This window comes from Poecilia reticulata, linkage group LG17 (assembly GCF_000633615.1).
Source record: "Poecilia reticulata strain Guanapo linkage group LG17, Guppy_female_1.0+MT, whole genome shotgun sequence".
Taxonomy (NCBI): Eukaryota; Metazoa; Chordata; class Actinopteri; order Cyprinodontiformes; family Poeciliidae; genus Poecilia; species Poecilia reticulata.
The window spans coordinates 11,948,096-11,971,660 of NC_024347.1; the positions used below are offsets into that span (position 1 = coordinate 11,948,096).

Genomic DNA, 23,565 nt, shown 5'->3' on the forward strand with positions numbered 1-23,565 from the left:
CACACACACACACACACACACACACACACACACACACACACACAGGGCTGTGGAGTGGTCAGCAGCATGGCCCTCATTATCATTAGACGCCATTTTCTGCCACAAAGATTACCAATGACTCCCCCATCCCTTCCCCCCCTCAAGACATGCATGTGCACACAAAAGTCCAGCCCACTCATCTGCCCCACCTCCACGCCCCGGCTCTCTTCTAGTGGCCGGCGTGTGCATGCATTCACACACCCACCAAACCTCCCCCAGCGCTGACCCCCTGCCTGCTGCTGCGGCCCTCCTCCTTCGCCAGGGATAAAAAAAGAGGCCGAGAGGAAAGAGAGATGAGAGAGACTGAAGGACGTGGGGCGAGAGCGGGATGGGGGGCGCGTCCTGACACATTCCTCAGTCCGATCAAGTTTCCACCTTCACAATGATGTGCTGAGCCTCGCAAAACACCCCGAAGCCCTCTACAGTTTTGCGCTACTCCTTAGATTACGGACTTTGTGAAACAAAGTGCAAAGAAATCAGAGATTTGGAAATCAGAGTTTTGAGGCCGATTTCAAACGTGTGGGTCTTGTAGAGCTTTGAAATCCTGGTGCTGATATTGGACAAATATACTTTCACTCTTGGAATAATAATACTGAACCTTCTAGTGTTCCTACACCTAGAAAGTATTTATAGATACAAAAAGCTATTCTACATTGACAAAAAAAAAAAAAACTAGATGCAATTTTAAACTGTCTTTAGCATCATATGCCAGCAATTAGCATGATTAGCCCAGTCTGCATAGCAAATACAGCAGTTTTCTTATGCATTTTCTTTAGCAATGGGTCCCAAAACTTTTAAAGTTGAACGAAACGATTTAGTCAAAAAGCTCCAGAACCTGGCTTCAGGTTCAGAAGTTTTTAAAGAAATCAATTAAAACAAGGTACCATAACAGCCAAACCACTTTTTTAATCTTTTGAAGAGGCAGTATTGAGTGTTTTCCAGGTATATATGGCAATTTTATAGAGCGATTAAGTAACTACGCTACCCTTCATTATGAAAAATGCCATAAAAATCAAAGATAAAAGAAATTTGACTTTGTAATTTGTAGATTAGAAATTGGGCCTCTGTCTCTTTAAGAAGCTCCTGCTCTTTCTGACACTCCTTCACGTCATCACAACAATCCTCATTATGCTGTTTGCATTCTAAGGAGCATTCAACTGAGAAGTAGTTCGTATAATGAGATCAGAAGAAGCACAGTTCCACCAGGTGATTACCAATTACTCCTGCTAGTCCGAAGTAGAGTGTTCAGCCTTCCTATTATCTCCCGAATGTCATGCTTTCTCAAAGTCAGAAGAAACATATTGTGGAAAATAGTTTTCTTTTAAACCCCATGTTTGTTCTTCAGTTCTCTTCTGACTTCATTTTCAACCCTTCACTGGTAATGAAAACAATAAACTAAGTGTACTTCCTTAAGTAACACCTACCACACCAAAGAGTGTTGTTCAGAGTGCTGCCTCATTGTGCCTAAACATGAGAAATTTACCAGTATGGTAATGGTTGGATTTTTCCATTTCTGACTATTTGGACAGACCAATCAAAATAAAAATCGTTCAATTCTGGTAAACAGCCGATGTTTCTTTACGTTTATGGCAGAGAAAACATCCATATCCAGACTGAGTAATCGATACGTATAGGAAACAACAGTGCTTACTGTTTGCTGCCTCGGAAAGTAAAAAGAGGACTGTGATAACAGCTGTTAGAAAAAGTGAGAAAAGATAAGACCAGAGAGCACAGAGTAAATATTCAAACAGAGGTAATATCGACAAAAACTGATAATTATATGTTCAGTCAAGAAAATCTGCATCCTGCTTTAATCATCATTCTCTTCACACTTCCTTTTATCAGTCAACATTTAGAAGAATTAAATATGCTATATTTAACGCGAGATGAACCACACCATCAGTGAATTTATCTAACTAGTAGGTGTGAATTCAGAGCCCAACGTATCCAACTGATCTGTGCCATAAAACTCTATTGTTCAAATAGAGGGAGCCATTAAGTAACATGTTCCTTCGTTATAATGAACACACACTGTGGTTTATTTTGACTCAATCCCACATACACTCTCCTGCTGGCAGAAATGCTCCACAGAATCCAAAATGTGTGTTAATCCGCCACCAGAAACTCCTACTCGAGTCTCCGAAATAATTGCACAGCTCATAAACCGCATAGATTTACTCTGAAAGGATAATGAACATTTAAAAGGTTTACGACGAGTGTCACCGAGTCAGTCTGTCTGAGACATGTCCAGGCAGGGTGACAGGCACGACCCGGAGCAGAGCTTCACCTTCCACCTGAAGTTCCGGCCGCGCAGCTCGGTGTCTGACACAGCGATGTATGAATATGACTGATACTCGGATCCGTCACAGAGCCCTCGCTCCATGCTTCGCCAAACTCTGTGATCAGAGAGTCACACCCACATAAACACTGTGTGCTACAGTTCACAGCTCAGAGGTTGTGACCCTTTCAGTTCCCCCTGGTCGGTCACATGAGTGATGGATACGGCGTGTGCATGTGTGTGGACGAGCTCGTGTTTATGTGTGTGAAGTCACTTAGGGCTTTCAATATAAATGCAAGAAGATTTCCTGTGATGCATCAAATCAATCTCGCCTCTTAGACTATCTGGGATTATGACGTGTGGGATTGAGAGAAGGTGAAATAAATACGGAGTGTATTTTCTCAGTTACTTTTACTGAAAGCAGCTTGAGTTTATGCGGAACCGAAAATATAACAACCTGGTAATAAACCCAAATACATTTCAGGAATTTGAGAATTGCACAGTATAATAAAGCAATAACTGTAGAGGAAGTTGCACAGAGACGGTTTCAGTTATAAGTATCGCCTGGACTCTTAGCATTTATGTGAAAATAATTTTGTCACATGCACAAAATTTCTTTATCAGGTTTTGATGCTGTTGCAAACCGTTTTGATCAAGAAACATTTCCCATCCAAAATTCTCTCCGATGCCATCACACAAGCCAGAAAGCAACCCAATTAGTTTTATTTCAGTTTTTCCAATTGTGTTTAAACACGTGGGAAGCTGTCGATGAGAACAACCAAAGCAGTCTGAACGGGTCGGTCTAAAAGCAAAGGGAAAATAAACAGTTTGGTGCCAGTTCAAGTTCTGGACATGATACCCGTCATCACCGTTTGCTTCAGCGACCCATAAATCATGGTTTCAGAGTCATTTGGAACAAACTGGCTCAAACACATGAGGTTGAACTCTGTGCAACTCCAATGAAAGTGGAATGCTTGAGAATCTAGGTCGGAATATGTAAATGTTTCTCGTCGCCACAGTGAGTGTGTGTGTGTGTGTGTGTGTGTGTGTGTGTGTGTGCGTGTGCGTGCGTGCGTGCGTGCGTGCGTGCGTGCGAGTGCGCGCTAAAGCCATCTGATCAGCTCAATTCTGGTGATGTAATTAACCCAAATAACCACAACGGAGAGTTAGCTGTATTTTCTTCAGTACACTTCTGAAAAATTGCATTTTGCAAAATTCTATTGTTGTTTCACTTGTTGGCAAACTTTTTTGGTAGGAAAAAAATAAACCACTGGATAATTATCTTTATGAGTAGTTTCAGGTGTTTCTACCTGGTTTTCTTGGGAGTCTTGGCCTTGGGTGTGGTGGTCTTGGCTTTCTTCTCCTTGGGCTCCTTGGGCTCTTTGGGAGTCTTGGGTGTTTTGGGGGTCTTCGGGGTCTTGGGCTCTTTGGGCTCCTTGCCCTCCGTCTTCTCCTTTGGTTTCTTTTTCCGCTTCTTCTTCTCCTCCGGTGGCGGCAAACTCCCTTCAACAGCTCCTGTGCCAATAAGCTGTTCACTTGCATTGCTTCCTGCTGCAGGAAACTCAGACTTTACGTCTTCATCTCCTCCTTCCCTTGCTTCTTTCTTGCCTCCATCTTCTTTTTCTTCCACTGCTTTAGCTTTCTTTTTCTTCTTCTTTTTTGGCTTGGTCTCCTGATCAGTAGGCTTCTCTGTGCTGATAGGCTGGTTGGGGGCTCCGGCACCAACCGCCGGCCTGTCGGTAACCATCATTGAGGCATCACCTGACAGGTCTGAGGGGGAATGCTGTGGGAGGAAGGGAAAAAAAACATCACATTTAATAGTTTAGAAACTTTAAATAGCAAAGACATGAATAATTCACTTGACCATAAAAAGACAATTTCAGAAATGACACGCAAATTATAACCGTTTTAAATGAAACTTTCTTGGATCATTTCATAATTTAAGACAGAACTGCAAATGCTGGTTTAGCAAAGTTTCATTCACTGATAACTACAAAAAAATATTTATTCTTGCAGACTAAAAATACAGGAATACGAGTTGAAAATGGGTTGTTTTGTGTATTTTAAATTCTTAGCCTACATGACATAAATTTTCAATATTAAATCAGCAAAGCAGTCACTTTGAATTTTGACAAAAGTTAAAAAGTTAAACAATTACAACTGAATACATCGCGATTGTCTGACAAATACTCTACCAAGCGTGTCTGCTGATTGGTTGCCAATATCAAAACATAGAATTTAAATTATTCATTTTCCTTTTCCAGAGAAACTATTGCACCAAACTGTGACAATCTGATCCCAGTCTCCTGCTTTTGTTCTGCTTCAACACTGGTTTGTCAACCAGCCTGTCAGTCAATACCGATGGATTGAAAGGTGGCGGTTGAATCAGTCAGTAATGGCAGCCAACAGAGCAGAGGGGTAAAAGGGGATCATCTTTCTATCCATCCATGAGCACGGCTGCCATCTCCTCCCCATCCTTGACTCCCTGTTGCTACAGTTTCCGCCTTCCTCCACCCCCCCCCCCCCCGCCTCGTCCTCCAGCAGGCTAACCTTAGTAAACAAACCGGCTGACACCTCATTTTTCCTCTCTCCTGTAGACTAATCTCGGTGCTCCTTCTTCCTGCACCTCCTCTTTGCTCCCAAGTAAGCTTTCGGTGACAGGAAACTGGTTACCAGCTGTTGGGAGCCTCTCCAGCTGCCTCTCCTCCCCCCTCCCTCTCTTCTCTCCCTCCCTGCCTCCCTCCCGCTTTCTCTCTCTCCAGCTGCTCAGGGTCCCAGTAGCAGATGGGAAATCAGGCATCATGACACGAATAAATTATCTCCATACTTCAAAAAGGCACAGCGAGGGAGAATGTGTGTGTGCGCGCGCCGTAGCACAGCCAGAGACACTATGCCTTTGAGAGTCCGTTGGTGTGCATGTATAACACGTGCGCTTTTCTTTTTCCTTTACGCGTGTGTGAGCATCAGCAAGTTTCTCTCTCTACACACACACACACACACACTCATATACACTATAGTTTATTCACATGGAGGAGGAAAGAGTTTGGATGCCATCGCTGAAAGTTCACTTCCATCAGAAGAATGCTAATGTACACACAACCCCAGAAGTGCTGCAAGGTCACACATCACACAACCCCCCCACAAACACCTGCTGACACACACGTAAACTGAGCCATTTAGACGCACAAATCTGGGGGAAGGGAGGGTAAACCAGAGGAGTGAGGGATAGAGAGACGGTAGCGGAAAAAGAGAGAGAGAGATGGTGAGATGCAGTGCCAAGAGATAAATCTGTCCTCCTGCCAAGCTTCTTAGGTAATCAATCACAGGAATGACAATGGAGATGCACGGTGTGTACACAATGGCGCGCGCACACACACACCTCACTGCTGCGTCAGGTTTGGTGTTCTGCAGTATGAATTTAACATGTCGACATTTTAAAGCATCTCCAACCAAAAAAGGGCCATTATATCGTCCAAAACACGTTGAAAAACAAGCGGTGACTCAAAGAACTGAAGAAAAAGATCCAAACTACACACCAAAGATGCTCAGGTGTAACTACGGTACGGGTCATGAAAACCATCTATTGTCTAATTATTAACATTATAACACCAGACTTTTCTGACATCCGCTGACCTCTGTTTTGTTGTATTGCAGCTATGTACTGCTCAAGTAATCTGCCAAACAACTTGCCTATTTAATAAACCATGTTCAGGGGAAACAAAAGCAAAATAGTTTCAGCTGTAGTCAAAACTTCGCTGCACGCTGCATCTGGGATGATAAAACAAGCACATCATTTGACTATCTTATAAAGTCCAAAGGTCTCCCATTACCATGCCGCCAGGAAATGCTGTACAGCATCAGGTGGACTTTCTCCCTACCATTAAATCCCTTACGTATAGTGACGACTGCCATTTATGAAACTTGAAGCTGTAACGAAAGCTTTCATTGCTCAGATAAAAACCACTGGCATAAACCAGACCGTCTAATGTTCCAATCTAATGCATCTTCTTAAGGGATCCAAACACACATTTGCCTAACAAAGACCTTTTATAAATGGGATATTTAATTATGCATATTCAGAATTTGCTTTGAAAAGTTAGTTGTGTTGCAAACACCAAGACTAAAGTCTGGAAAAAAGGATTTCTGTTAAAGGACGTTAGGGGGTATAATGCGAAATCCAAAATTTTTTTTTTTAGATTTACAGGTCCTTCTCAAAAAATTAGCATATTGTGATAAAGTTCATTATTTTCCATAATGTAATGATAAAAATTAAACTGTCATATTTTAGATTCATTGCTCACCAACTGAAATATTTCAGGTCTTTTATTGTTTTAATACTGATGATTTCGGCATACAGCTCATGAAAACCCAAAATCCCTGTCTCAAAAAATTAGCATATCATGAAAAGGTTCTCTGAACGAGCAGTTAACCTCATCATCTGAATCAACAAAGTAACTCTAAACACCTGCAAAAGATTCCTGAGGCTTTTAAAAACTCCCAGCCTGGTTCATTACTCAAAACCGCAACCATGGGTAAGACTGCTGACCTGACTGCTGGCCAGAAGGCCATCATTGACGCCCTCAAGCAAGAGGGTAAGACACAGAAAGAAATTTCTGAACGAATAGGCTGTTCCCAGAGTGCTGTATCAAGGCACCTCAGTGGGAAGTCTGTGGAAAGAAAAAAAGTGTGGCAGAAAACGCTGAACAACGAGAAGAGGTGGCCCTGAGGAAGATTGTGGAGAAGGGCCGATTCCAGACCTAGGAGGACCTGTGGAAGCAGTGGACTGAGTCTGGAGTAGAAACATCGAGAGCCACCGTGCACAGGCGCGTGCAGGAAATGGGCTACAGGTGCTGCATTTCCCAGGTCAAGCCACTGTTGAACCAGAAACGGCGGCAGAAGAGTCTGACCTGGGCTACAGAGAAGCAGCCCTGGACTGTTGCTCAGTGGTCCAAAGTACTTTTTTTTGGATAAAAGCAAATTTTGCATTTCATTAGGAAATCAAAGTGCCAGAGTCTGGAGGAAGTCTGGGGAGAAGGAAATGCCAAAATGCCAGAAGTCCAGTGTCAAGTACCCACAGTCAGTGATGGTCTGGGGAGCCATGTCAGCTGCTGGTGTTGGTCCACTGTGTTTTATCAAGGGCAGGGTCAATGCAGCAGCTATCAGGAGGTTTTGGAGCCCTTCATGCTTCCATCTGCTGAAAAGCTTTATGGAGATGAAGATTTMATTTTTCAACACAACCTGGCACCTGCTCACAGTGCCAAAACCACTGTTTTTACTGACCATGGTATTACTGTGCTCAATTGGCCTGCCAACTCTCCTGACCTGAACCCCATAGAGAATCTGTGGGATATTGTGAAGAGAAAGTTGAGAGACGCAAGACCCAAAACTCTGGATGAGCTTAAGGCCGCCATCGAAGCATTCTGGGCCTCCTTAACACCTCAGCAGAGCCACAGGCTGATTGCCTCCATGCCACGCCGCATTGAAGACTGCAAAAGGATTCCTGACCAAGTATTGAGTGCATAACTGAACATAATTATGTGAAGTTTGACATTTTTGGTATTAAAACACTTTTCTTTTATTGGTCGGATGAAATGTGCTAATTTTTTGAGACAGGGATTTTGGGTTTTCATGAGCTGTATGCCAAAATAATCAGCATTAAAACAATAAAAGACCTGAAATATTTCAGTTTGGTGTGCAATGAATCTAAAATATATGAGAGATTAATTTTTATCATTACATTATGGAAAATAATTAACTTTATCACAATATGCTAATTTTTTTTAGAAGGACCTGTATATGTTATGTCATTCGCTCAAAGACTTTCCAGGATTGCTGCTTAGACCCATTCATCCATGTTTTGGGAATCCTCGATTCTCCTTTGACAGCTTTAATCCCTGCTCATACAAAGCTCCTCTAGACTAGCGGCGGCAGTCTAGAGGAGTAAACACCTGGTGTAAGTACTAAGCTCTTCATACAAACTACAGCACTTTTAAGAATGGCTATCGACGGCATGGAGAAGCATTGTTGTGTTTACAGGTTAATTACACGATGCATTCAATTTGTAGAAACACAAAGGGAAGTTTATCACAAAAACACATACAATTGCTAATATTAATAGTGCTTTAACGGCATCTTCTGCTCACAAGATATAATATTGGGGGATATATTGTTTGTTTTTACAAATAAATGGTTAAAACTTCAAATTGTGTATTGAAACCAGTTTGTAGAATCATCTAGTATGGATTTGATCATTAAAAGTTTGCTCAGACTGTTCAGCCTCATGCTGATGGGATGCTTGAAAGCAGATGAACCGATAGGACCCATGCATGTATCTCTATTCATCCCGTTTTTTCTTGATTTGTTGTCCAATAGTACTCACTGATATATTTGCAGTTTTTTGCTACAGCGTCTTAAGAGGCAGTAATGCACTGAATTATATGCTTTCTCCTCAAAGTAGAAGAAAGAAAAGAGGGAAAAAAGTAATTTCTCAGTATTTTTGAAGTTCTGGGTTCTTGTTTTCCCCAAGGTATGAATTATCCTAACGGGTGAAACCAGAAAACCTGTCCTAGCTGTATTTAATGAAAATATGCATCATCACTAGAAACCAAGCAGTATCAGTGGAGCAAATGTAAACCCGGTGAAGTGTGCTCTGTTAATTAGCTGATTTAAACTTGAACTACGAAAAGTAAAGAAAAGGAAAAAAAACAACAGTCATGATCTTACCCCAAAGTTTCTGTGGGGAATGTTAAGTGGCACAATTTGAAAGGGAGTATTATCACTGCAGTCAGTGCGGTCTGGGCTGCAAGCAATAACCTAGCAGACGTTAGTGGGCAGATGACACAGGCTTTGCCATCCAGGTATAAATTGTTAATTATAACCATCACCTAGAGATGTAAAGGAGGGGATGCCTCACTGAAAATCTCACACACCCCATCATTAAGTTAGATTCATGCCCCAAATGTGGGTTAAACACTTCAATCCTGCAGAGGACTTGTAACGCACACAAGCTTGCAAGCTGTTTAAAAGGGTTGTCAGGCACCGCTAGTTACAAGATGTAAAGACGTAGACTGGCTGCAACACTAATTTTGATGATCTACATTTATGGCAAAGTTTAAACTTGATTGGTTGAATGTCTCTGCAGTTGTTCTTTCCTTTTTGAAGATTTGACCTCCGAATGTTTTACCAGCCGGAAAAATAAAGCGAGCCATATGTTTACAGAATAAATAGCAATCAGAAGCTTCCAATATTTTTTATTAAAACATTATGTGCGGCTGACCAATACGTATGTTGGGGGGAAAAAAATAAATAAATTCTAGGTAGTGCTCCGTCCACTTCACTGCACTTCCTGTTCAATACATATTAAAGCTCCCCCCCTAGCCTAGCAGTTGATCTAAAATTACAAACAAAAACATGATGAAATTGGAAATTTTGTGTCCAGCTGCTCAAGTGCACCTCATAACAAGATTCAGTTAAAGCGATCTACTGCGGATATTCAGAGCCATTTATTTTTGTTGAACACATTGTTTTAGAAAGAGCAAACATGACATTTAGAGAGAACACAGACAGTAGGAGGAATCCAGAGCACAATTTGCTTTAACTTGCYGAAACGCTCAACAAAACTAGCAGAATGACTAAATTAATTTGAGAAAAACAGAAAATCAGAACAAGATGTGCCTGAACGCGGAAAAGCGTTTGCATGAAGCTGGAGAATCTTAGCGAGCTAAATAGCATAACAGCTCTCTGACTGTGAGATGAGTAGGGGGGGAGGGGCGAGACAAGCATGTTATATGTCAATCGGAGTGCTGCACGCAACATTGTGTGTGTATGTGTGTGCGAGTTGTAGAATAAAGGTCACAGCACAGCATTCTGCCTGAGCTGTGACCTTGAGATGCTGACGAAGGCCCGTGTGCGTATGTGTGTGTGTGCGTGTGTAATAACCATGCTTAGTGAACAGATGGAGCTTAGAGTACCAGACATGCAGTCATCATGACTGACTGACTGACTGACTGACCGACCAGTTTGGTGTGTGCGTGTGTGTGTAGCTCTTTCTAACAAGTGCATCATGAGATGAACTCCCTTTCTGTGCCACACACACCCCCTCCTCAACTCCTCTAGTGAGGCTCTCCTATTTCTCAAGGCAATTCACCATCCTATTCTGGACCACACTATCAATGCTTGTGTGTGTATGTGTGTGTGTCAACAGGGGAAGCGGGGGACGGCAGCTTAAGTCGGGACGGAGCACGCGGTTCGCCCAGGCGAGAAGTGGGGCTCACCAGTCAACCTGGCATCTAGGTCAGGAGTCCTGGATAAATTAAGTGTGACGGCTGAAATGTCAACCACAGAACGCGGCAAACGCCGTCTTGGAGATGGGGAGCGCTAGGCGAGGGTAGGGAAGCAGAGGGAAGAGAAAGAGGGGACTAGCTCTGTGTTTGTGTGGCCACAGGGCTGCTATTGTGTATGAATGGGTCAGTGGAGAAAGGGGGCTTTGAGCAACAAAACAAGCTAATGGAAGGCGAGGGGCACGTGACGCGGGCGACTCCAACACACAAATGTGACTATTGGAAATGAGAACTTCTCCCCACCAGCCCTCCTCTCTTTTTCTAAGGATCCTGTGCTCCTCATCAGATGCACTGTGTCTTCCCCAAAATATTTTCCCCATGGAAGCGAATCTGTCAGATTCTGCATGTTTCAACAATTTATATGCAAGATTTCATAAGATCATTATGAATAAAATTCAAGACCTATATCTCCTCAGAAATGTACAAATGTCATCCAGCCCAGTGACGATAAATTTGATCTTTCCCATACAAAAAACTTAGACGGCTAGTGAGGTATGTTAGCGGTAGCTTCAGCCCTCTCGAGTCACAGAATGCAATGAGTGTGACTCAAASTTTTGCCTGACAGAAAAGTCCCAAGAGTGAACAAAATCCCATAGAATACATCAGATTAAATAGTCCCGTCTTGACAAAATTTAAGGATCTGCTGCAATACAGAAATGATAAAAAAAAAAAAAAAGAGGTGACGAGTTTCATTTTGCCAAAATGACTTGGCAATAAAAGTCTTAGGACATAATTTTAGGAAGGTGATACTATTTAAGGCAAACTTGCTCTTTCAATGTGGATTGAAGACATTTTAAGATAAACAAATTTAAGAACTTTAAAGACTTTTGGGACCCCGTGTCTCTGAAGTTTCCATTTCACCAAGTGTGCATATTTCAAAGTGACGTCCAAAATCTGGCTGTTTATGGAAACTACAACTAATGGTGAGATGATCACATTCCTCCTGCGAAAGTATGTTGCAACTTCAACAACTTAATACATATGAGATGAACTACAGCTATTATAGGATGCAAATCTGTTAAAACTGCAGATTTACAGTGAAAACAGTGAAGTCAGACCAACAGCATTAATAGGATTCCTTGGTAGCAGTTGTGATTTAAATGCTAAAGAAGGCCGCTACAGACTGAGAAAATAGGAAATCTTAATGCTGTTTTCAATGTACGGAAGAGAGAGATAATGTAAGTTTAACTGTGTTTATGTTGAATACATAAATACACCAAGGTTAGCTGCTTCTTTAAGGTATTTGAATGTAATTGCCCTAAAGCTGTGATATTTAACATAAGTTACTGGGTGTGCAGGTTGGTAAGGAAAAAAAACACACCAAATAATCCTGTTATACAATTTGAAATCAATGTGAAATATGAATCTTCAACAACGTTAAACAGGGAGAAGGCCAATTTACACCCTTCATATGAAGATACGAAAAGTACTAGCACTTTGATCTGCCTTGTTGATTAAAAAAAAAAGTGCTATATAAATAAAACTACTTCTACTATTATCACCCAACCAGAGCAGGAGTCTGGGATACATTTCTACTACTGGTCCTGGTTCCTGTAAGAGGAGAATGCCCCCAGAAAGCTGCCCTGGTTGCTGGAGAAGATTTCCAGCAGTGAAATCAAGTTGTTCCACTCTTTCACCTCAGTTTCACAGCCAATTTTACAACCTTCTAAAATCTTACCAGACATTTATTTCATCTTATAAACCATCTGCCTTTTCTGCCCATCTCTCTGTACTTCTCACTACACAGCATTAGGTCAGTGATGATATCCCTGAAGTGGATAAGACAAACAGTGAGAAAGACAGACAAGTGGAGAGAGAGCGGAAAGAGAGGAGACGGGGAAGGGGGGGAGACAGGAAGGGAGGTTTCCTCTATACAAGGTGGGGAGGGGGGAAGAGTGGGACCAAGAGCGAGGAGAGATTATTCTGGTGGCGCCTCTGTGCGCGTGCCTGTGTGCATGTGTGTGTTGCACACGTGTCTCAGGATATGCAGCTCACAGGAAGCAAACAGCTGCAAGAATCCATTTCCCCCCCCCATACACACACACGGAAATACAACCACACACAGGGCAGACACCGGCACACACAAAGGGCAAAAACACACACAAAACCCCAATGATCCAGTACCCGATACACCGCTGCGTTCTCAAATGTCATGTGTACACACACACACACACACACACACACGCAGACACACACACACACGTTTATGAACATGCGCACACACTTCTCTTAGACTCCAAAAACATACACACAATTTCCCCACCCACATGAAAAATAAACATTCACATGAAAAACACCCACACACAAAAACAAATGCGCATAGTCTTGATCTCTCTCACACTCGCAGCTTCGCTACCACATCAAAGCGTTCGTTTGATGGAGACTCACCTGTATGTGAGGCACTTTCTGTGGGGTAAGAGGGGGTGAGGAGAGTGGGTGGGGGGCAGATGGCTGAGGTGCCCATGGGTGGGAGGCCTGGCTGGGAGGAGGGGGCGTGCTTTGCAGGTGGTGGGGGTGTGGGGGCAGATGCGTGTGCTGCGTCTGAGTGTTCTGGGCAGGTGGAGCTAAGCCCTGGTTAGGGGCAGGCGCTCCGTGTTGACCAATAGGCGGACCCTGGAACCCCATAGGAGCAGACGGCATGGGCTGCCCACCTCGAGAGGCCTGCTGTTGGGCCTGGAGCAGGCGCTGGTCCCCCCCCTGGCTGACTGAGGCTTCATGAGGCCCTGGAAAGAGAAACAAAAGATGATGGATTATTATAGTGGTGACAGCAATACAGTTATAGGAGTTCCTCAGGGCTCAGTCTTAGTACCACTCCCATTTATTATCTCTCAACAGGAATGGTTCCAGTAAAACGTTTCATTTTTATTCTGATGACACAGTTAACCTTTGGACAGCATCCAGACAAAATCTGGGTCATATTCTGTCACTGGTTTAAATGTTGAATTTGTCTCCTACTGCAAATTTCTGGGCTTTCTTTCTGGCAAAAAAGTCTAGATTTTGGACTAAGATGCAGATGAAAAATCTTTAACAGATATACATTTTTTTATTTTATTCAATTCTTCAGACTTGATGGAGAAAAATTTACTTCTTTGCTGGAATTGGGGATACGATTAAAGACTCAAAGTTTTGAGATTTAAACCGTTGTTAGACTGTTTTGTCAACTTACATAACGAGGCATTGATACATTGCAATATATCAATGCATTTCAAATAATCATATCTACATTAATCAAAAAGTCAAAATAAGGTTAGATTCTGTGGTCCCAAGATGTTCTCTTGGTCCATTAAAATAAAACCCCTTGTTTATGGGGAAAAAAGAAGAGGAAAAACTAATTTTAAGAGTTCGTATCCCAGTAGAAACTTTCTTTTTTTTTCTTGTTGCAGCTACATTTAAACCTTTACTTGTTACAATGTGGTTTATATGCATCTTTCTTCCTAAAACCGCTATTGTATATCATGGAAGTTTAAGATTCATTACAAGTTTCAAAAGACACAAATATCACTATAGATTTGTGTTTTATGGTTAGACTTATCCATTCATATTTTAATCTGCAAGGAAATTTGTCATCGGCTCAAACATGTTTCCTTGGTTTCTGCACCAAAGCGCCATGAAGAGCTAGGTTACCCTCACAGAATACCTGAAAATTAAGGCTATCGTCTCTTTTTGAGCACTTTTAAGGACTTCTGTGTCACTGAGGCAGCAAAGTTTGTCTGTAAAGGACAGACTTTTTTTCCTCTTATAAAGCAGGTTTTATGTGTGTATGGTCAGACTGTAATTCGTCCTGTCTTGGTCTTTTCTCCCTTCTGTCCTGGAACGGACACATATATAAAAAGAAAATTATATATTTCAATGACTTAAAAATATAACCAGTTAAAGAATCTGCAAAGAATACAGGAAACATTGGGGAAAAGTTGGAAGAAAACATGCAATCTTGTAAAATTTCTACAAGCCTCATCTTTGATCCTAAGCAAGATCCCACAACTCCCCAAAATATAGCACCTTCTGACTCTTTGATCAGAGCACTGAGCTTTGGGGAAGAAAAAAAAAAAGTTAATCCATTAAATCTGTGCGTCGTTTCTAAATATACCAGCAATGTCTCCTTATTTCCACCACCTTAATAAAATGAGCGTGAACAGAAACTCTCACCGGAACCAACATGGTGCCAAATGTTCTCAACCATCTGTTTAATAAAAAGAAACTTCACCAGCCTTGTTTTGTATTTAGACTCTACAGTTGGTGCATGAGTGTAAATATGAAGTTTGACGGCTGCTTACCTTGTGGTTGCTGGAGCCGAGTCGGCCCGATTTGTGGTCCACGCTGAGGCCCCATGCCAGGATAAATTTGCCCTGCACTGGGAGGCATGTTGTGGGGCTGCTGGTGTTGTGGGTGTGCTGCAGATAGAGAGGTCTGGGGAGTTCTCTGTGCATGGGCCATAGCGCTGGGCGGAGAATGCATTGCTGTGTATCCTGCGACATCCGCAGGCCCGGCTAGTCCTGCGCTGGGGGGTCTTCCTTGCTGGGGAGGAGGAGTCGGGGTTCCCAGAACCCGCATTGGGGACATAGACGACGGGGAGGGGTAAGATCCCTGAGCTGGGGCGGTATGGTGGGACTGGGGTTGGTTTGGAGGTTGGGGAAGATTCGGAGGGTGGTTTAGGGGGTGCATAGGCTGGCCTTGCTGCCCTGCCTGCTGCTGCATTGAGGCAGAGTGCGGCTGGTGGGGTGGAACAGAGGGGTATCGTTGTCCCTGTTGCCCCGGTGCTGAGCTCACTCCCTGGTTGAACCTCTGGCCCAGCTGCCCCGCTCCCATGGCCTGGCTGGTGTTAGCGCTGACGTTAGCATTAGCCCCCTGGCCCATCCCAGGCCCCATGGCAGCATACTGGGGCTGATAGCCAGGGTACTGAGCACCCCCGAACGGTGCCATGCCCTGTTGGTGCTGGTGTGGAGGTTGTCTAGAAGGGGAGTGTGGGTATCGAGGTGCGTGGCCCATGTTGGGATAGTTCTGGGGCTGTGGCTGAGGCTGTCTYATCTGGACCCCACCCATCCCAACATGTCCTAAGTAGTGAGATGGGTCCTGAGCTGGAACAGGGGCCATGCTCTGTGAAGGGTAGTGTTGATTCATGCGCGCTGCACCGGATGTAGGAGGACCCTGCATGCCAGCGTAGTTGCCTTGAGACATTTGGTAGCTTCCCATCTGGTTGGGACCAGCCCCTGATGGTGCTGAAGCTTGCTGATACACAGATCTGCTCTGCTGCTGTGGGCCCCAAACTCCGCCCCCGCCTCCTCCTGCTGCCCCAGCATCGCCCTGGTACCCGTGGTGAGTGTTGCTAGAGTTAGCTGGGTTGTTGTGGTAGTGGGAGGTCATGCCGTTCATGGCCGTGTTCACATTCGGCGAGCCCTGGCTGGGACCGTTCTGGGCCATCATCCGTCCTCCGGGGGCACCCGCTTGATCGTAGCCTGTATACGGGCTGTGCTCATACATCTGCCCCAGTTTGGACTGCCCCGGTCCGGCCCCGGTGCCGTGAAGCATCCCTTGGTGGTAAGCCCTGGTTCCCTGGTGCTCGTGGTTCAGAGACGGGTTTGTGGGCGGGGCGAGTGGGTTGGCTGGGCCAGCCGCTGACTGCGGGGGGAAGCAGTCTCCCAAACTATCCAATTCGTCCGAGAACAACCCTGCATCGTCACCAAAGAGGCTCAACATCCCTGGGTCCGCCATGGCTGGGTGGTGGGCCCACAGATGGGAGGTGTGCTGTGAAGTGAAGAGCTAACCACTAATTTGAAGCGTTCCACTCCATCGTCCTCATTAAGGTTCCTGGAGAAACAGAAAGAGAAAATAAGACGTTAGTGGAAATATTCATAACGGCAAAGTGTAGCTGTAGGTTTTCGCTTTGTGTTTTTTGGCATTTCACCTGCCGATTACCAATCAGAGCCCATCAAAGGAAATCCAGCCATTTCCTTTGCTCTGATCTTTCACAGACTAATTAAAGCAGTTTTGGTAAATATTGCTACTTTGCCAAAAGTTTTGCAGCATGACTAAAATGATCTTAAATAAAATCAAATCGTGTTTTACATTTGAAATTAAAATTGACAGTGTAGCATTTCTCTAAATCACTTTCCTTACATGAAAACAAACATGGAGTTGCAGCATTCAGTTTCTATGCTCCTGAAATCTTCAACAAACTTCCAGAAAACTGCAAAAACAGCCAAAACACTGAGTTCCTTTAAACGAACAAATGTTTAGAGTTGCTTTCGAATCATAGTAACATATCAATATATTTGATGATGATTTGACAAAATGTTCACTGCTTCTTTGATCATTTGGTGAAGTATTATCTTTTAATGGCGTAAAGCACTCTGAACTGCCTTACTGCTGAAATGTACTCTAATAAGGTTGACTTACGGGGTATTTTAAAGAATTCACTCTGAACACTTTCTAATTTTTCCAACCCTAGAAGTTTCAAAGATGACCAAACTTAATTATATGTAACCACAACAACAGGGGGGAGACAAAAAAACTAACCTCCACACCAGGAAAGAGACTCATTTCGCATTAGCGTCCCCCGCACCCTGCCCCCCAAGCTCCAATTCACAACTAAACAAAGGAACTTCTTTTCTTTGCCAACACACACTTGGAGTCACCGAGTGTGTGTTTCTTTTTTTTTTATCAGTGTGCGTTAGAACAAAGGGCCGAGCAGATGCAGCTCTGTTTGAACAGCAGCAGCTGCCATCCAGCCAGGAATCAGCCAGCCACCGGGGCAGACAGACTTTACGTAAACCAGTCAGTCACTACTTAGTTACTCGCATGGCAGCCCATTCAATAACTACTCAGGCAGATGTTTCAAGACAACAGGAACTAACCACCTGCTTGCTTTTGTTCTTTTTAGGTTTAAGACCCCCACTTCTCCTAGAGAGCAAACAGGAAAACGCACTCGGGACGTATACGTTGGTGAAAAACGAGCCGTGTTAAAATTAGAACGACCGATATGAATTTAATTGTCATCCTACTAATTCGGTAGCCCACGCAACATCCCATTCTGCGTGAGCGAGAGGGCGAGGGTAGGTGGATTGAAGCATGCATCAGTGAGTTTGAGTAGTGGAGAGCAGGACAGGGAGGAGGTGGGGGGAGGTTTGCTTGTTGCTTCTATGCGGTGTAAAAACAACACCCGAGCCAACTTGTACCGCTGCTACGGTTTCCCTCCCCCTTGCACCTCGTTTCTTTCTTCCTCCACAATTCTTCCCTCCCACCCACCATTTTTTTCCCCTCAGCCACTTATGGGTTCATTACAGAGCGCAGCAGGTATCAGGGACCAAACCCTCATTATTTCCCCAAACAGAGTGGGCAAACATTAGTAAAGTTTCCCTTATCGATAAATATAATGTGCCTGAATGTAATTATGCCCCCGTGCAAAATCCATTCTCTCACATTATGTGTTGCAGCAGCAGCAGCACAGAGTAATTCTAAGGCAGCTGTTTTAGAGAAGAGCTAGCAGGAAGCTAACAGCTAAGCTCATCTCTCATGTCTGCTGACATATTTTAATGTTTGAATTGGCCAAAAAATAAAAAGGTGCTCAACAACAATGCAAAATCTCTCAATTTGCTAAGACAAAGGAAGAAACCTGATGCTATTAAATGTTTAATTAATGTCACTACTTCAATAATGCTTGAAATTTAATAGAAAGCAGTTAATATAACTGCAAGTCAGACATACTTTAGAGTACCTTTACTCTTTCAACTCATTTATACGTTCAAAAAGGCTAATTCAGTAAGCTACATTACATCAGTCTGAGAAGTCAGAGTAAAAGAAAAAAAAACAAGATTCTCCTTGAGGATTTTACAGTGCCAGGTATGAGCTTTTACTTCTGTTGTGTAAACAGGATGAACAAGTCTTTTACAGCATTACTTCATGAACCCAAAACAAGCCCCGTTTGATTTCATATGCTCAGTAACTGAAAGATATCCAAAGACACGCACAGTTATATATTTGACATTGCTTCAAAAGAAAGCTTCACTAACCCGAATGCACAAGTCCTTTCCGAATTCTAAAGTGTAGTAAATCCGACATTCAACAAGTTTTATTTTGGTTGGAAGAAGGACAAGCTCAATCTGGCAGGGAAAAAAAAAAAAAAAATGGCAGACTCTTTCATATACGGCGTTGATTTTAGTTTTTGTGAAATGCTTTCCAACATGTGGCAGTATCAGGTCAAGTTGAACCGAATAATTTTTCTGTATGTGTGCATAAGATGATGGCTAGGAAAAGAATGGCGGAGGACTGGGGAGTGGCCCGTACCAGTTTTTTATCTCCATATTTATTTCATCAAATTATGGACACCAGACAATAGTGTTTACAGTAACTTAGGAAATGCTACTGCAAAATTAATGTGCACAATATCAATATCACAAAGGAATATTTAGACGCAAGATCTGGATGTCAACAAGATATCAAGTGTCTAGCATTCCGACTCTGCACTTCAATTCTATGTCTGGTTCAACCATAAAACCAAAATACATAATGTAGATAATGGTGAGTGGGATGCTAAAGCTCACAGAAAGTGATGGGATCAAATATGTGGAGAATGTGGGTCAACTGGGACCAATATTGACATGGCAAGATAATATCACAACTGTACATTGTGCAAATAGCACAATATAGATGTTAATGTTTTTAGGCTCAAATGATTTTATCCAAAATGAACATTTTTCTCCAAGATCCAGGTTGCAGAGTCAAACCTGTAACTGGAAAATCAACAGGTTTTACAGCTAACCAGAGACATTTTTAAAGATAAAAATACAACCATAAAGTAATTACAATGCATCTATTTAATAAACAAGAGCAATGGTTCTTAGGTTTTTGTTCTTTTTTTTTATAGCCAAAATAAAAAAGAATCGTGGTAGAGCATTGATTCCCAACACTGCTCATCATGAATCACTGTCCTGAAAGTTTTCAGCGTCTCCTCGCACACCTGACTTAAGTGAATGGGTGATTAACAGGCTTCTGCTGCCCTTCAATAGTCATGCCATCACTGGAATATGGTAAGGTGGAATAAGGATATATCTAAAGCATGAAGGATAGTGGTCACCGACAGCCAGGTTTGGGAAACGCTCTGGTACCAAAGTTGACAAAGTTATGGTGATAGTAGCCTCTTTCACAAAACATTTCCATCAAAGCAGTCAATACAGAGACATTCCACGAAGCTGTGAATTTTGAAAAATGAAGCCTGCAGTTCTGGATGAACATATCGTGGATATATCGTCATTGCTGTATCAGCATGAAGTACTGATGCCATAAAGGACTATTTGGAGTATGATAATTGTTGGATAATATATGAACTTGCATTTTACATAATGTAATAGTTTAGCCAGTTGGACAGAGTATCGTGGCAGCAAAGACTCAATGGAATGATGGCATTGTCCAAAATGCTAAATGTCATAGATTGATCATCATCAGTACGAGCCCTGAACGACATGGTATAGATGTTGATGAACAAACTCAGTTTAGCCTTCCCGTTACTGGCTGAGTGGGAGCTTTAAAATTTTATGATGCATCTCACATTCTTGCCATTCTCATCTGAAATGATATTAGAGTCTCGTTTTTAATTCTAACGTTAGTTAGTCGCACAAACAACACGTCATCATCGCTACATCCCCCCCTTTGACCCACAAAACTGGATTGCCCAAATACGAGTCAGCTGATATGGACCTGTGACCACCTCACTTAGAGAGTCAGAGGGAGGGGGGGATCTTTAATCCAGCCTACAGGTGTGGAAGAGGCTCTTGAATAAAGGAGTAAAAAAAAAAAAAAAAAGGAAAAAGTTAGGCTATAGTGTCTTCCCCCTTCTATCTCAGCTCATTGCCTGCTTAGTATATGTCAATAAAGGCCAGTACTACCAAAAGAAGATGAGAAAAATGTCACTGATCATATACTTACACAATATTCATCTTTTTATTTCGTTCGTGGTATTTGGGCCTCGATTTGCTCAACAGATTACCAACAGAAAAAGTAACCCAACAACATGGTGATCCATCAGTCACAATGTGTTCCTGTACTGAGGCCACCGTCTCAGGTATGTGGGAAGTTTCTCATTGCCGAGTCATCAGGTCGACTCCAGAATTGTTCCAACAAACCTCCATTACGAAGGGCTTCTCCTGTATAGCTATTCCATCTATGCTTTGGGCTCATAGTGCTGGGTCAAATGCTCAGCTGGGAGAAACGCGTTAGATGTGAGACAGGCACCAACAGGTTTAAGTTCTTTGTACAAGGGCAGATTCGATCACTGCATAATTACATACATTTTTAACCAAGTTTTGACATTAAACTAACAGACGCTCATTCCTAAAGCAATTATTTAAAATGGAAAATATTTTGTTGAAACTATAAAAGCATACTGCTTAGGATAATACGGAGACTCGATTGCATGGAAAGTATAATAATAAATAAGGCTGTAAATAGAACAAGTCTGTGCAAAGACTAAGAACGTACAACGCTGATCAACTTTACTTTCACCTCAGCAGCAAACCACGATACTAGAGAGTCAACATTTGAATAAAGTCCTATATTCAACATGAACTAAATTCACAAACCAGTTCCTACATGTTTACCATAGAATCAGAGTAAAGGCAGACTTAATTACTTTAAAATGAGAGTCAAGATATAGGTTTGGGCTTGTTGGATTTGTACAAAAGAAATTAAGCAAAAACTGGAGAATTTGAGCAAAATATGAAGCTATGAACCTTTCTTTTTAAAAAGTAGATTAGTGCAAAAGCCTTGGTAGAAAAGGTCCTGAGATCTAATCTKCAGAGGTGAGCTTGACTGCTTGATGCAACAACGTCAAACTTAGCAGACTAGGGAGATCTAAATAAGTAAGTACACCGTCTGAGATTTTTCCCTGCCATGACTGTGTCATTCCCCCTTTCTGATGAATAAGATTCTCTGCTGGTCATTTGCACCCATGTGTAGCATGGTGGTTCCCATCATGCCAACAATGGCAAGGCTTCAGCAAGATCACACAATCAACGCTGGTTAAAGTGAAGTGAAAGCAGAAATGCTGCCTTATCAGGATTCAAATAAGCTGCATGCCAAAAATATAACAATCACAAATGTAATGGACAGTAAATGATGTAACGTAACTGCTTAATTTCATACAGAGCTGAAGAAAGAAATGAAAACCAAAAGGTGTCAGTCTCTCCAAAAGAAATCTCAACTAACTTTCTATTGTGAATTACAGTACTTGCAAGGTGAGTAGCAGCACAGTGAACCCTTAATGAAAACCATTCCCTTAAAATTTTATCCAATACAAATTTAAGTCTTCAACAATGGGGAAAAAAAAACACTAACTAGCCCAAGGGCAAGACACTTTGGCATGTCACCGTTTCATGTTTTCCATCAAAAATACCGCTTGTAATTATAAGAGCTTACAAAAACTACACAAAACTACACTGACCATTTAAAATAGTGTCTCTTAAAAGGTTAAAAATACTTTGGCAGTTTTAATTTATTTATTTTTTTTAAATAAAAAAAACTTTCCGACAGCAACTCAAAGTTCAAGCAGAGCATCAGCTGTTGGAGTGGTGTGCACAGCTAGATTATGGTGTGCACTGCGGCTGAAAGGCTGTTTTCTTGCAATTCAATCACTACAGGAAGGACAAGAAAAGTTTCACCACGTGTCTGTGTGTGCGGCAGGTGAGAGTAATTGAGTGTAATTTCACATCCTTTGCAGCAAGCTACTATGAAGGCAACCGATTTCCTGTCAGCTGTGTCAGAAGCACACTACTTTAGACCATGAATTATACAATAAAAGATAAATGTAGCTATACAAGCACTCGGAGGCTGCAGTGCGTGCATGTGTGTGTGTGTGTGCACATACAAGTGCAATGAATGATTTAATCAGACCACAGCTTTAGTTAAAAGAAGGAAAGCAAGAGATTAGTGGCTCTTGCTGAGGTTCCTCGTGTTTTTGTCTGACCTGCTAGCGTGCCCATGAGGATAAAGCTCAACTGCAGCCTGGACAGAGCTTGCATCAATAATTGCTCGCATGAATGTCATTGTTTCTGGAGTTGGTCGTCAGTTCCTCTGTGAAACTTAGTTTGGCCACGAAGAAAAAAAAAAAGAAAAAAAAGACAGAAAAACAAAAAAAAGAGACGAGCCCTCGCCTCCCTTTTTGATTTGTTTTCTTTACCACATCCTCCACCACCTTAGATTAAACTTCAGCTCTCGTCTCTTTTTTTTTTTTTTTTGCAGTAAACAGAAACATGCAAACACGTGCACACCTTGGCATCGAGGCCCGGCTGTCATTGCACAGGGAATTAAGTGACTGGTCAACGTGCCAGTTCAGATGCAAAACCTCAGAGGATGAAGCATTTAAAGTGCTTCCCTCTGCTCCACCTGCCGAAAGCACACGTGTGGACGGGTCGAGGCGATGCTACGTCACGTCCGATCTGACCACCGCAGGGGAAAAAAAAAAAAAAAAAAAACATTTTTCTAATCTGACCTAACTTTCTGCTTCAGCGCTGCCAGCCAACCTGGACCCGTTGTAGATTTATCTCGAAGCCACAGCTCAAGATGAGGAAGCGCAGACTTTCTACCTCTGCAAACTTCTCGGTACAGCCGATAATCGGCTCCGTGTTGAACCTTGCAGCTGAAAAGTGTTTTTTTTTTGTTTTTTTTTTTCCCTCTCTTTCTTAGAGATACTTGTAGCTGCACATCAGCTCCAGCACATCCCAACTGCAAGGTTTCCTCTCATTTCATCTTTGGAAAGGTGACTCCAGACGAATAAGATCTCCATCTGTTGCTATCATAACTCAAGCTAAATAGCATTCTGATCGCACTGGTAGGACTGAATGTTAAAACAGGAGCCATTTTTTGATCTATTTAATATAGACAACCTGTCGAGAGCCATAAAACACAATAAGAGGATGTAAC

The 23,565-nt window shown here is 42.5% G+C and overlaps 1 protein-coding gene across 1 annotated transcript in view; it reads right to left on the bottom strand.

Moving 5' to 3' along the window:
* chd7 (chromodomain helicase DNA binding protein 7) overlaps positions 1-23,565 on the bottom strand; it is a 95,062-nt gene that overhangs the window by 53,098 nt on the left and 18,399 nt on the right. Inside the window, exons 2-4 of the mRNA XM_008433709.2 lie at positions 14,931-16,461; positions 13,045-13,379; positions 3,628-4,100 (exon numbers count right to left, since the gene is read on the bottom strand). Coding sequence (XP_008431931.1) covers positions 3,628-4,100; positions 13,045-13,379; positions 14,931-16,365 — 2,243 coding nt within the window. The 5' untranslated portion in view covers positions 16,366-16,461. The remainder of the gene's footprint in view (positions 1-3,627; positions 4,101-13,044; positions 13,380-14,930; positions 16,462-23,565) is intronic.